Raw genomic sequence first — 18,921 nt, 5'->3', positions numbered from 1 at the left:
TATAGTGTATTTAACTATGAAAATTCCATTAATAGCAGCCGTTAGCCTCTCAACGGCTATTATTTAGGCTCTCGCCTTTTTTCACCTTTTTGATCACGTTTTATATAAGCCACGATTTTCACGTTTGACTTACTTCACTCACTGTTTCAACTGAATGGATTTTAAATTCTTTTACGCATTGCGCAATGTGGTGAATACTGTCGAAGTCACAAGATCAAAATCAAAAGACGGGATAAACCGATAAAGCCCGGTCATTAAGTCATTTAGAATTAGGTTATCAAAGTTCATTAGTGTTGGCTAGCTGACATAAGTATTAAGCTTATTAGCTTTCAGTCTGGAAGCTGAATTAAGTATATTTTTAGAATCCAACTAAAATTGCACGCCAAATTGGAACAATTTATGATACTGGAAAAAATTGTTCAATTTATCTCCTCTTTTTTTCTGTTTCAATCCCGATGTGCATCAAGCGCGTCAACGGCGGCTATTTTCCGGCAATCTGCTGGCTATGTTATGATAATTAGCCGAAATGAATACCAAGCAAGAATTTCCAACTGGGGGCCAGTATTTAACCTCAACAGACGTTCAGTAGAACTTGGTGTTGCTAAAATGTTGAAACAAAGGTAGATGAAAATTAATGGTTGCAAACATGATATCTGTAAACTGAAAAATTTTTGGTCAACTTTTTTTGTACAATATAGCGCAAATTTGTGGTTAAAATGATGAATTTTAGCGAATTTATTTATGATGTTGTTTGCTTCTAGTATGAACTCATATCCTTCTGAAGAACTCGATTAATAAAAGTTAGAAAGTTCGAATCAATGTGGTGATATAGCATTAAGAAAATTTTTCATTATCAGCGACGATTGGCGAAAGCCTCTTATTCTTGAAACGTTAAACGTCGATGCCATGATTCTTTCGTCACTGTGTCTCAAACTAATCTTGTAGTTTGAATGCAATCTGCTGATCATATATATTTATAAATCTGCCCTTAGGAAAACTATTTTAGCAAACAATGTTCACCATGCTTAATTCGGCAGTTTTCGCTTCTCTATCGAAATTTTCGTTCCTCCTATATTCCCTCTCGAGTTTTATTTTGGTTTTAATTGTCTCTTAAAAAGATTTTATGAGTGTCTAGAAGTTGTTATTTTAGTTTCGTCGAAGATCTCCTGATTAAAAGCCACTTCAAATTGCTCTTAGAAGGCTCTCTGTCTGCAATTCCTGAAGCTCTGAGCATTACCCTTTAATTGGCACAAAAAACACCAATTGCGTCACTATTTTTGGTCACAAAGGCGCTCTTAATTTTTTCTTAAGGCTGAAATAATTACAGCCCGGCTACCAACATTTTTCGCCAATTATCGAATTGTGCTTTGTCGCCCGAGAATCGCTAATGAAAGTAAGTTTTAGATCTCTCATTTAGATCAAAAGCTTTCTGTCTCCTATTATGAACCCTTTGGCCCAAATTTTTATGAAGAGCGCCATAAATTATGCTTTAGTGAACTTCGAATAAATCAAGTTTCCTGACTTGAACCAGAATGCACTGAGAAATATTATTAACAATGGTACTTAAAATTTATGGTACTTGAAATTTGAACTTAAAAGTCACCCAAAACTCTATAACCAATGTAAATAGAATTTAATTGCCTTGATTAAATAAAATTCTAGAATCAAAGTTTTCTTAAAGCTGGACAAGGTGATCCCTGAGTGTTGTGAAGTGCTCAACATGCACAAACAGTAAAGTTGTGGCCAATTTTTTTTTTGTTCGATTAATGAGTTAGGTAATGAAATCGCGGTCAACTAACTCTTTAAAAAGTTTTAATTCAAGTTCATTATGACTCGAAGGTCAAGATTTAATGGATAAATATTGAAATTGAAATGACTGTTGAATGCGGCGGTGTTATGAGCTTTTAAGAACCTTAAGCACTTTTAATCTTAACCGGTTGTCCTCTAAAGCTGTAACTAAGCGGTCATTTTCACCACTGACATCTCGGTGGTACGCACATATAACGCTCTTTAGAGGACATATAGAGGAGATAAGGCAGAGTGACCTTAAGTACGGTTGTGTTTTGAGGATTTTTGGCTTAATGGACAATCATAAAATGGTGCTATCCTTTGTTCTGGGGCTTCTAAAGAAAGATGAATGGACGGAAATGAACCTTTAATTATTTCAAGCTTTGGGCTGATAATAGTAGGGTATTTGTTGTATAGTAAGTATCTCTAGTATGAGAAATGGGACGGAAGGGGATGTGAAGCCCAAAAAGCCAGCCCTGGTGCTTGCAGATTCCAGAAAATACGAGCACATTAGTTGAACTGAGATCATAGATTAAATGGGGTTATCTTTCTATATTATGGAGTCATCTTTAGTGTGCCCTATATACCTGACCTGCAATCTATAGAAAATCAATTACATTAAATACAAATTAAGAATTAGGATTTAGAAAGTAATGTCTACGATCTTTCGGGGAACACAAATTCTTTTACATACCCGATTTTAGCCGACCTTAAGATAAGTATAAAACGTGAGTGGCACTGTTCCTTTTTGAAAATATTGCACTATATTGTTCATTAGATGCGAAGTTGTAATCATCTGAGTGAAGCTGTCTTGCTGTTATCTTGGTTTTTACGATTCAAAGAATTTGAATTGTATTGGGGCGATGTCTTTGTTGACACATTTGCATGATTGTTGAAGCCGAATCGTAGTAGTGATTTCGGTCTGGTGGTTTTTGTTCTAGTGTTTTCTTGCTAGTTGTTTTTGTTGACATTCAGCAATTTGTCTTTAATTAATAGCTGCCCTCATCTTCTCAGCCGGCTATTATAGCCCTCCTATTTTTTTTTACAATTCAAAGAATTTGACTTGTATTGGGGCGGTCTTTTTTTTTAAGATCTGTTCAAACATTTTCATGATTTTTGAAGTCAAATTGGAGTAGTGATTTTGGTCACGCCGAAACAGAAAGTGGAGCAAAAAAGCGAGTGGTTTTGCGGTGTGAAATTATTTCCTCTAATTTTAAAGTAGAATGAGAAAACGGTGTTGGAACAAAAATTCGCTTTCTCGCTAGTGGTTTTTTGTTCACATGCGGCAATTTCACTTTGGTTTGTACTGTTTTTGTTTCAATTTTTTGAGTCAAATTTTTTTCTAAATGGTTTTCACAATCCATTCATAGTTCATTCTAGGCCTAGTTTTTTGTTAGAATCAAATTTACATTTGTCGCTAGTGGTTTCTGTTCGTGGTTTCTGTTCTCGCTAGCGGCATTTTGACATTGATTTTCTGTTTTGTTTTGATTTTTCTGATCTGATTTTTTTGAAATGATTTTCCCAATTCACTCATACTCTGTTGTAGCTCTAGTTTTTTGTTTAGTCGATGAAAATTCTTTGAATTGTACGTCGGGACTTGTCCTGCTATGTTTTTTACTTCGTCGAACAAAAAAATGTTTCGCTTTACCTCATTTTGCCGCTTTTTCAACATTTTGCGTGAAATCTTTTTGACTTCTCTAAGCTAGTTTCCGTCTGCTCTCATTTTGCTAAAAGTTATTTTGAACATCAGTTGCTCAGCAAAGCAATTCAAAATGAACAGAGTCAGTATGAAAAATTGAAGTCAGAAATAGAAACGAGATAAACCCATGAAGCCCAATTTTAGATGCCCCTATTTGAACGCCGTTCCTGTAAGTCTTAGTTACCATCTCTTATGCATATTGGTATGGATAGTAGCCCCTGTAGCCTCTCTCTAAGAAACAGAAGTATGTTCAACTACAAAATACCATCAAAATAAATTGGACTTAAGAATGTTTCAGTACAAAATTTTTTTTTCAATATCTTCTATTCTTTCAATCCCAATCATGCTTATTGGAATCAACGTCGGCTATTTTCCGGCAATCTGCCGGGCATGTTTTTTGTTGTGTTTTTCGATTTTTTTCATTGGGTTTTTTTGTAATTGGTTTTCCGGTCCCATTTCTATCCTCATTTTGTCCTGCTATAGTTCTTTTTTTTTGTTTCCTCGTCGGTCGCTCTTTTTCGTTTTGCTTTTTTCTCTCCGTAGAGCTCCAATGAACAATTTTCATGACGTTTTCATGCCGCTTTTCAGCTGCTATTATGAGTACAGCGTCTTTTCTTGCACTAACTGGGAGTGAGTTTAAAGTTGAATTGCGTATCAAATTTTCTGACCTTAAATGACTTAAATCACTCTAATTACCTTTAAAATTGAGGTTTGTGTTCTAAAGTTTTTTCACGCTTGACTTTTCGATTTTTGAGTGATTTAAACTGCTCTCATTTAGATTTAAAGTCAGTTGCTAAAGTAGGTGATTATAAGTAAAAGAGATTGCATAGCCCATATAGCTTACTGGTTATGGGAGGAGTCTAGTATAAGATCCTCCCTGCGTGGTTCTTTTTGCATCCATAAAAAGTTATCTAGGCTGCACTGATTCTGAATTAAATTGCCCGCCTGTTGTTCGGGAGCAATTCATCCGACATTAGTCAGTTTATGTTTGAACGTGTTATTTGCTACTTTGAAACCAAGAAAATCACAAGGGGCAAGGTATTGAATAAGCTTTGCGGAAAAGGGCGTCAACTCGGCGTTAAACAATTTTGGAATATTTTATGTAGGATCAAATATAATATATATTGATCATTAATAGCCGTCTCAGCCGGCTGTTATAGCGCTCCTAATCTTTTTTACTTCGTCGAATAAAAATTTTGGCTTTACCTTAGTTCACAGCCTCTTCAACATTTTAGGTTAAATCTTTTTGATTTCTCTAGTCTAGCTTTACTCTTCTCTCATTCTGCTAAAAGTCTTTTAGGCAGCAGTTGCTCACCAAAGTAATTCAAAATCAAAAGAGTGAGTATCAAAAAACGAAATCAGAAATAGAAACGAGATAAACCCATAAAGCTCAATTTTAGATGCGCGTTACTCGAACTTTGTTCTTAGTTACCATCTCTAATGCTTATTGTGATTGATACTAGCCCCTGTGTTTCACTACGAAACAGGAGTACGTTCAGCTCCAAAATGACATCAAAATAGTTCGCACTTTAAAATTGTTTGTACAAAAATCATTCTTTCACTAGTTTTTTTCTCTTCTTTTAATTCCAATTTTGGTTTTGGGAATCAACGGCGGCTGTTTTCCACCAATCTGCCCGTTATATGTTAGCGTTGTGAGGGTTCACTGTTGGTTCTGTTCATTTTCTTGGGTTGCTATCCAGGAATGTTAACATAAATGTTCTCCGTTACTTCATTGATACACGCTCTTGCGTACTTATTTGTGTGTAGTTTACTACAGCTAGTGTAAATGAAGCTCTTCACTAAAATTGTAAATGTTTCCCTTGTATGTAGGGCGTTTTTTAAATTGATTTGAATATCAGACAACATCTGAGATCTTGTTTTCGTTTTGGTACTGCCTTCTTATAGTCAATTCTATATTGAATGAACTTATTATTCAAATCTCTGATCATTCCGAAACGGGAGTAACATTGGAGCAAACAAAGGAGATTGAAGGAACTCAATTGGACCCCAGAATGGGATAATTCCAATGAATATAGGAAATTAAATGGGTTGAACTTAAAACTTGTGTGGCCTTGTTACCTGGGCGAAGCTTAATGGCTGCTTTGGATTGATTGAAAGTCTGTTTATGGCTTCGTCTCATCAAAAACACCTGCCCCGCCTATCACACCACAACTAACCTAATCTCACAGACTGCTGTGGCTATTATTAGAGTCCTATTCAAATTTGGAGCTAAAAAAAGCTAGAAATAAAAGATTGTTTTCGCTGTATGCGATACAAAAGATTTTGATGGTATCTATTGTATTGGCTGGTTCGTTGTAGAATGCGTGTTTTGTTTTATATTATGGAATACGTAGGATTAACGGTAGTAATGACACTTTGAATGACAATTTTTACGATTTGAAATGAAACAAATTGACATCGACTTTATTAGAATTAGCTTAAAAGTGAAAGCTCAAGACAAGAAATTTTTGCTGGGGGCTGCAGGTCTATTAATCATGAGTTGTCAGTTGTTTTGATTCCGTTTTGGTGGAACTCCGGTTTTAGATTCAACTTTAAAAAAGAAAAAAAATGTTATGTGTTAGAAGGTTGAGAGAACAACTTAATGTAAATTGTGCATAATATAAGCTTGACATAGCTTGACACGGAGCTCTACTTGTTCAACGTATACTTGGCTAGAGAAAAGAAGCCTCGAGGAACAATAAGAAAGAACGGGAGAACGGGTTATAAGAGATGCCCAAGTTCGAGAGCTTAAGACCAGTTGGTGTAAATGAGCAGGACACTAGGCTTGCAAGTAAGAGATGCTGGTTGGAATCCAGTAATGGTCCATTTTCACTGTAGTTGCACCTGCATGGACCCCCTAACAGGTTGTGGGCCCAGACCCTAGTCTCTGAGCTTAACCGCAAAAGAGAGACAAGAAAGTTAGGAGCTGTGCGCAATTTAAGGGGGAGTGTTAGAAGGTTGAGAAAGAACAACCTAATGTAAATTGTGCATAAGATAAGCTTGACAAGAAGCATAGACCCCCTAACAATGAGCAACTCTGTTTAGATTGTCTCATAGATCTTTTTTATTCTGATTGCAAAGCAGCAGCTTTTTTCACGTTTGATAGTTGACGTTGATTAGGTTAGATTTCTTTCGCCTTGAACAATTTCTATTGTCCCTTTTTTCAATAATTATCAAGGGCCGTGAAACGCAGTTCTGCAAAGCTTTAACTGGTGATTAGCTGCCGTTTTTCCGAGCTGGAAAGTTGTAACTGCAATTTGAAAAACGTATTAATTCTCTTCTTTTAAAGAAGGCTTTATCATTAGATTTTTCATAAAGGATTTTTTAATTGGATCTTCAGACGTCTTAATTTATTCTCCCTCTCTTAACAGGATGTGTGAATCAAATTCGTCGTTTGTTCTAGCCTCCGATTGGGTATGTGGATCTGAGGCACTGTGAGGACGTCAAGGAGGTGTCGAGGAGTGTGTGCGCGATCCCGCATGCATTCGCTCTTGACATGAAGGAACCTCATGCTACTGACCCATCTTGTGCTGTCAATTACAGGTAAACAATAATGAAAAAAGAATACACAATCCATAGCTTGGATTGCGTGGATGATATTTTAAGACTATGTAGTTTGTGCAATGGATCCATCTACAATTAATGGGCAAAGTACATTGGTTAAGCGATTACATGACAATTTACCCAATGCCAAAGTACCCATTGTGCCAAAATAGCGTAAAATATTGGGTATTTTTGCACTTTGGGTATTTTATCCAGACAACGGGTTAAGCTTATTTTAATGTTGACGGAAAATAGTTGAGCGCGCATAAGATCTTTTTAGTTTTTTTTCATTCAAATGGAATTTTTCATATGATTGCGAGCTTTTCTCCTTTCTTTGTCGAAGTTTCTCACCTTGAAAAGAAATATGATAAACACATATGATAATGCACAGAGCACTTACTTTGAAATTTAATTATTTTTCGTTACTTTCGGCCATGTTGTTTAGTCAAAAACGCGACCATATGAGAGTTATGCGTGCGGTATCGATTGGTCTTGAATTGCTATACCAATTTTTTAAGAAAATCAGGCCTTATTTCTTTTGAAAATTCCGATGATCTCATAACCTATGTTATGGGATCCTCTCATGGAGAGACTTGCTCGAAACTAATGATTTTTGAGAATTTAAAACTAGCTTAGAAGCTAAACACAAAGAGCAAAACAGAAGTCCTGAGGGTTTTTTAAGTAGTCTAATGATAGCCAAGTCTGTTACGTTGCTGAGATGGCCTAATATAACCATGCAAAAGTCTCTTCGCGAGCTTGAAATCGTGGCGAACTTTGCATTTTGCACACTTTTCCGTCTTTGTTTTGTTGTTGTTTTTCTGAGAGTTAGTTTTGCTTTTTCTTTGGCGATGAATCAAGCTTTGGCGATGAATCAAGGTTTCTGTCAGCTTGAAAACGTATTGTAGATTTTTAACAAGATGATATTGGTTTTTGATGTCTTTCGCGTAGAGCACTTCAAATAACTAATTAGTTTTGCACCGTTCTGTTTTCTGGTAAGCTTTATCTGCTTTTCTTTGTACGGGAAATAGAGGTCAATCTGTGGGAAAATTGAAACTAATTGATAGTTTGATTTTTTTTATTTTTCCCCGTAGCTTTGCTCATAGTGACCGTGCAGTTTTTTTTAGATTTTTGTTAATTTCTCTACTTTCCGGATCGGAGTTGTTAGACCTTGAGTTTTGTTTATTTTTTGGTTTCTTTGTAATCATTTTCCTTTCATTTACAGCATGAAACTTTTTGGCGTATCATTTAGGGTTTTTTATTTGAACGCTGTGAATTTTTATTACATTTGAACGCCGTTTACATAAGACAATTGTATCCGGACAATATGGAAAACGGTTTTTTCTCGTGACTTTTTAATGGCTAGCGGAGATTAATTGGACTAAATGTTAGTCTGGTTAATTGCTCTGAAACAAAGTTTGTAGCAAATATATTAGTCCTGTGGTATTTTTTTTGCACAGGCGGTTTTTTGTCTGCCCCTTAGCTTTTCGTCATACCATAGATGGGATAAACAGTTAAAACACGGAGGGTATTGAGGGGCTGGGCAGCTCTCTTAGAGTCTTGTGCCCTACTGGTCTCTAAGTATGCGATTCAGCAAAATTTTTCTGTGGGGACAAACATTTATGGTGTGAATTCACCCCTCTCGCTCACCCCTCTCAACCATTTGCCGTTCGTTGGAAAGCAATTTGCCCGCTGATAATCGGTTGTTTCCTGTTTGTGAATTTTGTGTTCCTAATTCTGTTGAAATCTATGTCATAACCTAAATGATGCGGAAAGAGTCAGAAAATCATGAAATTTGTTCTTGGATGCGCTCTTGAGACCAAAAGTTATGCTCCGCAAAAATTGTGCTCCGAGTTACAATGATAGAATTTTGAACTCCTGCTGCAACGTTTTTTTGTACGTTTTCGGATTTACGATTAACCAAAGATTGTACAAGAAAAAGACAAAGTTCAAAGCAACAGCACCAAGAATGTCACGGATATGACTGTCAGTGGCTTTTCAAAGTCTTCATTTAAAAATTTTCAAAAGAAAATGTTCTCAAATTATAATTTTAGCACATCAATTTGTAATTCAGGATTGCAACGCCACTTGTGATTAGTTGCGTTCGAATGAAGTTCGAAGCATTTATTATAAGAACTTTTTTCTTCCAGAACATTCTTTAATTTTCGCTTCTAGACTGACTTTTTCACGCTTTAATTTTTGGTTTTTTAAGTGATTGCAATTGCGAGCATTCATTAAAAAAAGTGTGTTGCTAAAATAAAACCGATTGCGTGAGAAGACCGTTTATAGGCCGTGTAGCTCAGGAGTTTACTGTCCCGGACTGTCATCCGAGAGAGCGCCAGTTCGAAACCTCCCTAGTAAGAAGTTTTTTGCGTCATAAAGTTATCTCTAGCCTATGCACCTGTCTAAATTGAATGCCTCGCCCGTCGCCAGTGATTAATTCGTCCACAGTTAGTCGGTCTATGATCAAATATTACTACGAAGTCTTCATTTTACCCATTTTTTTATTAATCATAATGGAGTTTTATTTTCGTCGCACCATGTAGAATTCTATGGAGACCATGTCCATGAACGTAACTTTAGTCTTCTCGATTGCATGACCATTGAAATTGGGAATACTTTTCAGTGGCCCTCAAAGGAAATTATTGCAATTCTGTGTGTCTTTGTCGCAAATTATTTGTAGCATCGTGAAGTCAAATTAGAGTGATTTTAGTTTCGCTGAAGCCTTGAACGGAGCGAAAACTTAAATATGTTTGAAGCGTGTTACGCGTACCTTTGACGTCGAGTGAGAAATTTGTGTTTGAACATAGTCATAGTCGTTTTTTGGACTTCTGTTTTCTGTTTTTCTCCTATTGGGTGCTATCAAAGTTATGCATAGGTGTTCTAATTGCGTACCTATTTGGCTGACTTTATCGACGAGCAGCTAACGCTCTGTATGAGACTATTTGGCACTATTGAAACTATTTGGTGTCATAAAATAAAAGTGAATATTTGATATTCACTTTCTTTTTTATTTCTTTCAGTTGTCTTATCCCTTAATATTTTAATGACAGTTCTAATTAGATTCTAAAGCCGCCTAAGTGAATCTGAATAGTGGTTCAAATTCTCAGTTAGTGCTTTTTATAGCATAGGTACTATTTGTTTTCAAATAAATTGCTGAACTTTTGATTTTTACCCCTTTTTTGTTGCTTCAGTAAGAAGCTAATGCTTTCCATAACTTTGACTCTTATTGTTTTAATGAAATAGTATCATTTTTAATTTTTCCTAGGTTTTATTGTTCAATTGTCTCATTTATGACAGGTATTATTGGTTGTAAATGGAATAAATTAATACAATTAGTTGTTCGAGTTCATAGCAATTGTTTATATGATTTTAACTGTTTTCAAAAAATGAATGTTAATGTTGCACGTTTAGGTTTTGCATGTTTAGGTTTTGAATGTTGCATGTTTATGTTGCATGTGAAAAGAAAGTGTTGCATGTTTAGGTTTTTCTGGGGGTCCTGTTGCTTAACCTCAAAAATAACAAGTGGTAAAAATAACTTTGGTATTCTGGTGCGGCGTAATTTAAGTGAATTTTGGCTCCAATTATGAGCTAACGTTTTCATTGAGATATCGTTTGTTTTGGAAATGTTTGAGTGAATCGCCCTCATTTGTAGCTTTATTGTCCCTTTCGCAGCCATTAGAGCTGCTAATTTTTTTTTGACTTCTATATTTTTATGGTATGTTGTGATAAAGGATTTGTGGTTATGTGGTTTTTTTAATTTGACACACAAAAATTTATCTTTTTTGCCAATTTCTTCAGTTTTTGGTTCTTTTTTTATTTGTCTGCCATTGATTCTCGCGAGGTTGTTGTATTGTGTTCTCAATCTAAGGATGCATGGTGTGAATATTTTCTGATCTAGTATTGTGTTCATCAAATCGTCAAACACTAGACATTGGCAAAGGAAGGTTTATAAATTTTTTTGTAGCTTTTTTTAATCATTTGTTTACTGTTTTATTTTGATGCTGCTGCAAGATTGTTGTATCTCATTCATTTATAGTTCATTCAGTTCATTGGTTTTTAATTCAGGACTTGTCCTGCTATGTTTTTTTAAAGTTCGTTTTACTTTTTGATCGCGTTTTTCGTTTTACCTAAGTAACGACTTTCATGGTTGATTCCTGACATACTTTACTCGCTGTTTCACCTGGATGTATTTTTAACTCTTTCACTCGTTGAGTTAAGCAATATATTGATTGTGGTCAAGTTCAAACGATCAAATTATTTCAGTTTTTGAATCGTTTTTGCTTTGTCTGCAATTGACTCTCGCAAGATTGTTGTATTGTGTTCTCATTCTAAGGATGCATGGCGTGAATATTTATAGATAAAGTGTTGTGTTCATTAAATTGTCAAACACTAGACATTGGAAAAGGAAATTTTTAAATTATTGTTAGCTTTTTTGTTCATTTGTTTATTGTCTTTTTTGATGCTGCTACAGGATTGTTATTTCTCATTCTTTTGTAGTTAATTCAGTTCTTTGGTTTTTAATTCAGGACTTGTCATGCTATGTTTTTTTAGAATTTGTTCTACCTTTTGATCGCGTTTTTCGTTATACGTGACTAACGACTCTCACGTTTGATTACTGACATACTTTACTCGCGATTTCACCTGAATGTATTTTAAGCTTTCACTCGTTGAATTAAGCAATACATTTTTGTGGTCAAGGTCAAAAGATCAAATTTCTTCAGCTTTTGATTCTTTTTTGCTTTGTCTGCCATTGATTCTCTCAAGTTTGTTGTATTGTATTCTCAATCTAAGGATGCATGGTGTGAATATTTTCTGATCTAGTATTGTGTTCATCAAATCGTCAAACACTAGACATTGGCAAAGAAAGTTTTATAATTTTTTGTAGCTTTTTGTTCATTTGTTTACTGTTTTATTTTGATGCTGCTGCAAGATTGTTGTTTCTCATTCATTTATAGTTCATTCAGTTCTTTTTAATTCAGGACTTGACCTGCTTTTTTTAAAAAAAATCGTTTCACCTTTTGATCGCGTTTTTCGTTTTACACGAGTAACGACTTTCACGTTTGTTTACTGACATATTTTACTCGCTATTTCACCTGAATGTATTTTAAACTCTTTCACTCGTTGAATTAACAATATAGTGAATGTGGTCAAGGTCAAAAGAGCAAAATTAAAAGAAACGAGATAAACCGATAAAACCCGGTCATTAAGTCATAGTGCATTAGGTTATCAAAGTTGTGTTAGAATGATCGCTAGCTCGCTTTAATTTTAAAATTTAGAATTAGCACCTTTTTTGACATTTAGAAACAAATTCTGTCAATTGTTCTCTTATTTTTTCTTTTTCTGCTTCAATCCCGGTGTCTGTCAATTTGCTGGCTATGTTTCAATTTTGCAGTATCTCTCCGTCCCTCCCTCCCCCTTCTAACGCTAGCCGATTATGCTGTAATGAATTAAAAACGACACTCCTAGAGGAAGCATTTGAGGTTTATATACATTTCTTGGACTTTAAGTAGACAGTTTTGTGAACCTTCATAGCTCTACAGAAGGAGTGATATTCAAGTTGAAGCTACTTGGTGGTTAGAGGTGATTGGAGTTGTGGTGCGTGATAAAAATTGTTTTGTTGTTCATTTGACGTTTTTACTCTCAACACCTTCTTTTAATTAGCGGTCTTTCTGTCTAGGCCACTGTCTTCTATCTGCAAGCGAATGATTGTGTACAAAATAATTGGGTAATGTTAAATATGCCTTGGAGGGTAACAGAAACATTGCGTTAGTATAATTGGTGGGAATTGTCTTTGGAGAAATTTTTCCTCAAAACTAAAAATTTTTCTGGTTGTAATTAGCTGCTGTGTAAAACTGCTTTAAAGCTTCTAATGAGCTTTTGATCAATGCGTAAGAAATAATATTTGCTTATTGGTTTTCCTGGCGTTTACGCGATGGTGATTTATAATGCATTCGAAGGATCATTGTTGGAATTGAAAATGGTTTTGTGATAACGTACTTTGCATAAACTGGGCATTCAGCTGTAATAGTAATACCCATGTCGATATTTGGACATTTTAGCAACACTTAGTTCTTAGACTGATCCAAATTTTTAATCTGGAGAAGTTGCTAGCAATAACGCCTTAAAGTCCGCTCAAATAGATAAGAATTAATAATTGTTCTTATTATTTGCTCTTAAGCGAAGTTTATAGAAATTTTATCGGTCCTTTGGTCTTCTTATGCAAGATCCCCACTCCGCTCTGCTCCCCCGATCTAGGATTATTATGCACGTTTGGTTACTTAGAAAAGACTCGGTTTTCTGATAGACCTGTTTTTACTGAAATAATTTATTTTTGTCCGGTTGATGCTTGTTTAATTGCTCTCAGACAAAGTTTGTGGCATTTATATTAGTCCGGGGGTCTTTTTAATGCGATTTTTTGCTTCGCTGATTTTTCTTCTGGCCCTTCTAACTTTTGGTGCTCAAAAATGGGATAAACAGGTAAAGCCCAGAGTGAATTAAGTGGCTGACGACCCCCCCCCCCCGACAACAGTCTACCTTCCTCACCCTGGTGATTTGGACCTCCTACTGTCCAGCCCTCTAAACCCTGCGCCCCATCGATTGAACCCCCCCCCCCCCCCCCACTCCGCTCAACTCCCACTAATGCTAGCGCCCCTGATCACCAGCTGGTAACTACCGAAGCTAAACGCTCGCCGGTCTTTTGAGAATTATTTTGTCGATTATTTTGGTAAACCAACTGAATACAACCGTTTTTACAAGGTCTCTGGAGAATCTTTATTGAGATTTCTTAACTTGAGATATTTTTTGAAATAAAAGGCTCAGTTTTGCAATTTTCTGAGGTATTTCTTGGTTTGTGTCGTTTTTATATATTTATTTTATAGTCGTTCATTGATGGGGCAGAAATTGTACAACACGCTCTGTTGATACTTACTTTTTTGATGTGTCAACTCTAAAGAGTTTTCGGAAAAAAACGTTATCAAAAATCAGATTTTTTTTCGCTCCATCGTAGGTTGCGCCAACAGATTGAGAGATCGTACCAAAGCCCTTAAGCCCCCCCCCGAGTGCCTGCTATAATTAGCAGGTTATCGTTTTTGATATGAAAAAATATTGGTAATTTGCTCGATGTATTCAACAGTTCTAAGTTCTGTTGTCCCATAACTATTTTATTAATCTTGAGAAATTTTAAAAAGAATACTTTATTGAAGGGACTGGAAATACTGTATACGGAAAGCTTATACCAACAAGGCGGCTCGGTAATGTGCGATGGCACATAGGGTTCCGACCCCGCCCATCCACAATTTTGGCATAATTGTCTACCAAATGAGGAACAGATAGAAAAACCCAAAAATTATTTTTTGCGAATCCCAAAAAAGCCCAACTCTTTTTCAAAAAATTCTGTATGAACGATAAGATAGACTCCAAAGCAAATAACTCAGTGGAGTAACAATTGATGCATTAGATTGCTGTTATATGTCAATATTAAGAAAGCGAGTCAAGACGAACAGCAAAATCAAACAACAACAAACATTAGTTACATCAAAAAATTTATGTCCCTCTTAAAAACTAAATTTAATAGAAAGTCAACATACCGTCAGATAAAATTAAAACTAAACAAAAATTACATATAAATCACCAGAAAACATATGCGACCAGTCCATAAAAACGTTTGGTAACAATTATACAAAAAAGAACAAAAACAGTAAAGTAAAAAAATTAACTTATTTTTTTGAAACAGTTAACTTCAAAGTAATAAATACCATCAGGAATCAATTAGTATTACCACAAATTTACGATTAACACTGCTCCTATAGAAGGACATTAGGACCTGTCCTTGTTCATTTTTTAAAGCGGCTAAAAAGAACAACAAAGAAAAACAAAATTTCAATTGAAACTTGCCAGAAAACGCTGTGAAAACCGTGAAGCCAGATTTTGGCACTCAAAATATATTTGATTGTGCCTTCTTCAAACAGCTATAATGTAGTACGTGGCCATTCAATTGTAAGACTAGGTAACAAGTAGACAAAAAAGCGAAGTGCTAAAGTATGTAATACTTTAAATTTCTTTTTCGAAACAAAATTACATTCAATGTCATGAAAGGCATTAATTACAAAAACAGCTATTTAATTAGGGTCGTTTATTCATGAAAAGGAAGCCCTCAAGACCTGTAATTATCCAGAATATTTCTTGCATCTACAAAAAGAACGTCAATTATGACAAAATCAAATTAATTTACTTTTTTTTGTGAAAAACCGGTGTCGAAGCCAGTAAGGTCATAACAAATTCTTTAAAAAAAGATTTTGGGACACCAATCCGTTTTTTTCCCTTGACACCCATAATGTCATTTTTGACCAGTAATTAACTAACGAGATTAGGTAACAAAAAGAAACATAAAAAGAACAAAATTGCGAAGTTAAAAAGTTTTTTTTTTTAATTTTGGAAAACGATTGTTTTCAAAGTCATGAAAGCCATCAGCTATCAACTAATATCAGAATATCGGTTCTTCTATTCTTCCATGAAAAGCCAATGAAAGCTATCACTCTACAGGAAATTTCATACGACCGAAACGACAAAGTATAAATGACAGTTAGAGACAAAATTAAAAAATTCAATTGATTTCTTCAAGAACGAGGCGTCGAGGCCGTTAAAACGATGATGTATATCTTTCAAGATTTTAATATCTTCAATTGTGTCTTATTCTCAATGCTAATAAGGTGACATGGAACTGTCAATAATGTGATAATGTGACAAAATTAGAAAACGTGAAAAACTGGCAAATATCAAAACAAACAAAAATCTGAAATCTTGTAGTATCAAAGCCAGAAAACAATAACTTCAGGCTTAAAACTGCAACCGAGAATAAATGTTAACTCAGTAGAAAGAAGAAGCAGTCTTTCTTTGCTGACACTAAGCTGGAAGTTGAGCAAATTAAGAAAAAAATAGAGGAAAAGTTAATTAAGCCATTACTTATTGAAAAGTCAATTATTTTTAAAAAAAGAAACGACCATAAACTTTCAATTAAAAACTAAATGCATTAGTTTGGAGGTGCTTAGCAAGCGAATTGGTTGGACCTATCACTCCTGAGCTTTGATTTGATATGTTCTGTTCTTTATTATTAAAAAAAAGTCTTTTTTTTTAAAAAAAAAAGACCGACTGATTACAACCCGATTTCTTTTGGATTGTAACAGTCCAAGAATGGCCCAAAACTAGCCCTGCTAATATTTATTGTCCGTTAGGAACAATTGATTTTTCGAATGTTGTAGATATAGATAATTTGTTAGTTGAAAACTCAAAATAAATTCTGCATTTTTGATAATCAGCGAGTAAAGTTAGCAAAAAACGGCAAAGTTTTAACTACAGTGCACTCTCAGCGGACTCTGAAGTAGAAATAGCCCCCCTCTGAGTCTACAAGGATTGTATGAGTCGGCAAATTTAATCAAAGTGGACTAAAGTAGCTTATTTCGTGCTGTTTTTGATGAAAAAGGCTAAATTTTGAAATGTTTATCCAGATTTTTTGACCAAAAAAATTAAATCAAAACTATCAACAATGCTTGTTCGTCTCCAAAAATGAAATCAACGACACTATTCTTAAAAATTATAACCAATTTTACCAAAATTGACGAAAATTTAGGCAAAAATTCCGGAAAATGTGAATAAAAACAACGTGAATTCACTCTTCTTTTCTCAGAAGTTTAAACCTCGATAACTCCCTGTAGAAAACGAAAATTAAAAAAATCTTTTTAATTCCATATTCTACGCTGGACGAGCTTTCTAATGATACCAGTCTCAACTCTCTACGATGAATATATCGAGCGGCGAAAATTCACGGAACAAAAAAAACCCAGTTGAGTATATAGTTCCTCCCCCCTCAAGAGGGTCGGAACAATCATGCGTGTTGTTTTTAGACAGCTGCTGTGCACAGACTCAAAAGACTCTCGCTGTGAGTGGATACGCAACTTAGAACTGGTCATAGTCAACCTGAAGACGTGGTCAAATTCAAACTGACTGAACATGTCAGTGACTCTGCTGTGAATAGCGAATCATTGACACCCTTGACTTACAACAATAAATTACTCAACTGTGAAAGATTTTGACTTTGAATTGTCATGCAACATGAATGTAATTATGTGGCTAGAATTTGGACGATCAACGTTTGAAACTGCTAATGAAAAACTTTTTTTAAAACTGTTACCCAGTTCTGTGCTATGCTTTTAATCAAAAATGTGAACTCATTTCACGAAATATCGTACAATGTAGATTTAAATTGTTTGATTGTTTTCTTGAAGATGTTTTACTCGTGTGAATGTTGTTGCGTTATTTGAAATTTGTTATTGCTTTTTAGTGCAAAAAAAACAATGTTGTATTTCATTTGTTGGCGTTGTTAAAGCGTGTGTTGATTTAAAATTTACAGTAATTTAATACTTTTATCGGCTCTTTTCATCAAAGGAAGAGAGAACCGTAAATGTTTTAAAAGCGAAACGGAGAAACCATTAAAAGAATCGAATTTCTCTCCACACAAGATCTTGATTAAGCAAAAGGAGAGGGGGATTGGTGTTTTATAACAAGATGGCAGGTTTCTTGTTCTGATGTTGTTTTGAACCGATTTGTGGTTTAATTATGCAAATATAATGTGATGAATTATTGATATTGCAAGATGGGGTAACTGGTGCATTAAACGAAGTCTGACAAACTAGGTCAATTTTTTATAAGCTATTACCGACAATACGGAACGATTTAATGGAATAAAAAGGCAGCGAGTGAAAATTTTGATCAAAGTAACACATTGGCCGCTGCATGCAGTGACTTCAGGGCATACTTTCAGAGTATCAGAGCGAACACGTAACTTTCAGAGTATTTATTTGTTCTTGAGGAGGAAACACGTTGACTCAAATATATAACCTTTAGGTTAATTATTCACGTTTACAAAATATATTAATAATGATCAACCTTTACTAATTTCATGCTATAAGACTTCAATCAATTATTACTGGTGGCAAATACAAATAAATATGAACTAATATGAAAAACCGTATTGGTAAGAAACGGTTGCGATCTGTGAGCGCCCAGGTTAAATTTTTAAAACTATTTTTGTGAACTTAATCAAGTTCAAAAATTCAAAAAAAAATCCGTGGGGTATTTGGCATAATCTGATTTCAATGATATTGGTGAGCGTTGGTGGCAATATTAGAAAGGCCAGCTATTTCGCTGACATTGGTTTCTAAAGCTGAAAACTGAAAGAAGCTGCAGGCTTTAATGAAAAATAAACCGACAAAAACTTTGAGAGCTTGCTGATAAGGTCTTAAATATGTTCGAAAAAAACTAATTCGGTTTCTAATAAAATTACTAATATCCATTAAATGTGTCGACCTCTAAGAAGAAATAACTAATTTTTCTAATTATTACCTATTTGACAGTTAATCAGTATAATCATCGCTTATCAGCCAGTTTTCTTGAAGCGTGTTCTCAATTAGCTTTGTTCGGTATCTCACGTTAAAAGATGTTAGGTATTCAACTAATTAAAACTACCAGTTTTCAGGTAAACTTTTTGACGTAACTTGTTTTTGGTTAATGAACTATTACATAAGCCATCATAAATTAGGGAATTAGAACCGCAGGCATCTTATTCACATGTTAAGCTAATACCTGCGGTTTGAAATGTGGTAATATGATACCAAAATGAGAATGCGAGAATGCTGTAACCTTTCAAACAATATCCTGAGAAGAAACAATGTCCCTTCCACCCCTGAATTGAATTCTAACCAGATTGACACAAAGTCCTCTACAGTTTCGTGTCACTGAACAAGTGACCTCTTTTAGACCGAAATTGGAGATGACGTTTTTTGAAGTTGCTTTGTTTATGAATTTCAGTCACGCATCAGGAATTAGAATATTGAGCT

General features: G+C 34.9%; 5 protein-coding genes across 6 annotated transcripts in view; 3 read left to right on the top strand and 2 right to left on the bottom strand.

Moving 5' to 3' along the window:
• LOC142342661 (uncharacterized) overlaps positions 1-17,455 on the top strand; it is a 147,040-nt gene extending 129,585 nt beyond the window's left edge. Inside the window, exons 11-12 of the mRNA XM_075394121.1 lie at positions 6,891-7,030; positions 16,930-17,455. Of these exons, the coding sequence (XP_075250236.1) occupies positions 6,891-7,030; positions 16,930-17,029 (240 nt within the window). The 3' untranslated portion in view covers positions 17,030-17,455. The remainder of the gene's footprint in view (positions 1-6,890; positions 7,031-16,929) is intronic.
• The window catches only part of LOC142342672 (failed axon connections homolog), a 548,023-nt gene that overhangs the window by 422,890 nt on the left and 106,212 nt on the right, over positions 1-18,921 (top strand). The window lies entirely within an intron of this gene.
• The window catches only part of LOC142342673 (failed axon connections homolog), a 546,280-nt gene that overhangs the window by 422,890 nt on the left and 104,469 nt on the right, over positions 1-18,921 (top strand). The gene's annotated exons all lie outside the window — the stretch shown is intronic.
• LOC142342670 (cleavage stimulation factor subunit 1-like) overlaps positions 1-18,921 on the bottom strand; it is a 518,885-nt gene that overhangs the window by 398,497 nt on the left and 101,467 nt on the right. The window lies entirely within an intron of this gene.
• The window catches only part of LOC142342671 (RNA-binding protein Musashi homolog 1-like), a 452,119-nt gene that overhangs the window by 331,731 nt on the left and 101,467 nt on the right, over positions 1-18,921 (bottom strand). The window lies entirely within an intron of this gene.

Source organism: Convolutriloba macropyga, chromosome 7, assembly GCF_964194025.1.
Source record: "Convolutriloba macropyga chromosome 7, txConMacr16.3, whole genome shotgun sequence".
Lineage (NCBI taxonomy): Eukaryota > Metazoa > Xenacoelomorpha > Acoela > Convolutidae > Convolutriloba > Convolutriloba macropyga.
This window is presented reverse-complemented; position numbering and strand designations above follow the sequence as displayed.